This window comes from Nyctibius grandis, chromosome 10 (genome assembly GCF_013368605.1).
Source record: "Nyctibius grandis isolate bNycGra1 chromosome 10, bNycGra1.pri, whole genome shotgun sequence".
Taxonomy (NCBI): Eukaryota; Metazoa; Chordata; class Aves; order Nyctibiiformes; family Nyctibiidae; genus Nyctibius; species Nyctibius grandis.
Window position 1 is genome coordinate 22232048 of NC_090667.1, and position 2681 is coordinate 22234728.

At 70.6% G+C, this 2681-nt stretch overlaps 1 protein-coding gene across 1 annotated transcript; it reads right to left on the reverse strand.

Annotated features, from left to right (window-relative positions):
• Nucleotides 1-638: 638 nt before the first annotated feature.
• On the reverse strand, nucleotides 639-2200 carry H1-10 (H1.10 linker histone). Its single transcript, XM_068409134.1, has one exon. The coding sequence runs from the start codon at nucleotides 2011-2013 to the stop codon at nucleotides 1354-1356; it is 660 nt and encodes a 219-aa protein (XP_068265235.1). The 5' UTR covers nucleotides 2014-2200; the 3' UTR covers nucleotides 639-1353.
• Between the last annotated feature and the right edge of the window lie 481 nt (nucleotides 2201-2681).

A 2681-nucleotide genomic window follows, 5' to 3' on the forward strand; every position in this document is an offset into this window, starting at 1 on the left:
CCGGGGTGGAACAGGCTGGCCCAGATCCCTGGCAGGGCTTTATGCAACCTCGCTGGCGTGAGCTATAAATAGGCACCGCCATGGAGGCGAGGGGTGGCTCCGCGGGGTGTGCGCCTTCCCCGCGCTGTCACTCATGCCCGCAGGCGTGCGCACAGCAGGAATCCCGGCTCCCGGGGGAAAGCTCCCCGCAGCTGGGGCTCCAGGGGAGGGATGGAGGTGGGGGAGTTGCTCCCCAACCCAGATGCCGACTGGGGTGGGGGGGTCTGTGCTGCGGCGTGCCCACCGTGGGTACCCCATCACCGCAGCCAACATCCCCCCCCGCTGCTCAGGGAGCTGAGCCGAGCGCAGCCGCGCAGGGACCGCCCTCCTCCCCTGCCTCCATGGCAGTGGAATCTTCGCTCCTCTCCCCCCGCCCCGGAAGGGAGCTGTGCCGCAGCCCCCCCGGCGCATCAACACCTGGAGGGCCTCCGGACCCCCTCTCCCCCGCGGGGACCAACGCAGCACTGCGCTCCCCCCCCCCCGCGGCGCCTGCAGGCAGCACACAACAGCTGGACGTTTTTTAACAATTTATTTGAAACGACGATAAATGAAAAGAAAAAAAAAAAAACAAACTAAACCAAAAAACCCACCCTCCCCCTCCCAAAAATAACCAAAACCAACCCAAAACCGATTTAAAAAAAAAGTTAAAGGCCATTGAAGATGCGACCTGACCCGGCGGCCCGAGGGCACCCCGCAGGCTGTCCCGCCAGGGGCCGCGCTGCCCCCCCGCCAGCGCCGGCCCCTTTTAAGAGCGCCCCGACGCCGCGGGAGCCAATTGGCGCCCAACGGGCCGTTGCCATGGCGGCGGCGGCGGGAGCCAACAGGGGGCGCCGTGGCTTTTCGAAATGGCCGCGAGCAGGCACGGTGCGGCCGGCGGGAGGGGCGGGGCGGGGCGGGCCCGGGCGGCGGGAGCCGGCCCACGTGGCGCGGGGGGCGGCGGGGGCGCCGCCGCAAAATGGCTGCTATGGAAACCGGGCGGGAAAAAACCCTGTAACGCACCGGGGCGGGGAGGGGGTGGGGGGTCAGGAACCGTCTACACGCGGGGAGGGGCACGGCCGAAAACAAAAGGGCGCGATGGGGGAGAAGCCGCGGAGAAGGGGGGCCAAGAGGGGGGATGGAAAAAAATAAGGCGCCGGAGAAGGGGAAGGGGGGAGCTGGGGCAGCCGCAGCCCCGCTCACCGCGCGCGGTGGCAGCTACGGAGCCGAGTCAGCAACACAAAGACAAAGCGGGTCCCCTGGGGTCCGTCCTCAGAGCAGTCTGTGCGGCGGGGCTCACAGTCCGGGGGCGGCGGGGGGGCTCCCTGCGCCCCGCTCTCATGCCTTCCTGCTCTTGAGTGCCTTGGGCTTTGCGGACTTCTTCACCTTCTTGCCCCCGGGGGACGCGGCCCCCTTCTTGGTGGCCTTCTTGGCTTTGCCCTTATCCTTCTTCGCCGCCGCGCCGCCCGCTCCCTTCTTGTGGGATTTCTTCTCCGGCTTCTTGCTCTTGGCCGCCGGCTTCTTCTCCGCCCGCCGGGACGTGGAGGCCGTCGCCTTCTTGTGGGACTTGTGGGCGCTGCTGCCCGCGCCCCCGTCGCCACCGCCTTCCAGCTTCTTCCTGTTGAGCTTGAAGGAGCCGTTGGCGCCGGTGCCCTTGACCTGGAGCAGCGTGTCGTTCTGCACCAGCGCTTTGATGGAGTACTTCAGGTAGGTCCTGCCGTTCTGCTGGTCGAACCAGGCCACCTTCTTGGCCTCGTTGTAGATCTTGGCCAGCGAGGAGCCATTGCGCTCGCCCAGCTTGCGGATCGTCTCCACCACCAGCTGGCTGTATTTGCCCGGCTGGTTCTTTTTTTTGTTGTTCTTTTTCTTCTTCGACGGCGACAACGAGGAGCCGCCGCCGCCTTTCGCCTTCTTAGCGGCCGCTTTCTTCTCTGGAGAGAGCGGCGCCTCCTCCGCCTCGGTCAGGGGCAAATCTGCTTCTTCGAGCTCCACCGACATGGTGTCGCGGGAGCGCGGGACGCAGGATGGGGGCAGGCAGGGGCAGCCGCGGCGTGGCGGAGGCCTGGCGCTGCGCGCTGCTCTCTTGCTCTGCTCTGCTCAGCTCCGCGCCACCGCGCTCTGGTGGGGCGGGCCCCGCCGCCGCCCCTTATATGGGCGCGGGGCGGACCACGTTGGGAACAACAACAGCCTGGTCCGCCGCCAGCTCCAACTTGTGCTTCTTGGGGCCCTTTCGCGGGGCTCCCGCGCCGCCGCCGGGCCCCCCCGCGCCGCCCCGCCCGCCCCGCGCCCCGCGCCACACCGCCCCCCAGCCCGCCGCCGCCCCCCCGCCCCCCGCCGCGCGCCACCCGCCGCCCCCCGCCGCGATTTCGGGGGTGCGCCCGGTGCGGCGGCGGGAGCGAGGAGGGGGGCGCCCGGCGCGGAGGAGGCTGGGGCCCCGCGGCGGCCCCCCCGGGCACCGGTGCCGCCGCCGTCCGCCGCCCAAGAGGTGCCGCCGCGGGGGGGGGGAGGCGGCGGGCGGCGGGGGGCGGTGGCGGCGGCGCTGGCCCCGGGTTCTCCGGAGGGAACTAACACAGGCGACGCCCTCCCGCGGCCGCCGGCAGCAGCGCGGAGACGCCGCGCTGAGGCCGGGGGTCTCCGCCCCGGCGTCGGGGGCCGCCCCCCCACCG

Excerpts from the sequence above, each read along its gene's own strand:
- H1-10 (XM_068409134.1), bottom strand. The coding sequence starts at position 2,013 with ATGTCGGTGGAGCTCGAAGAAGCAGATTTGCCCCTGACCGAGGCGGAG.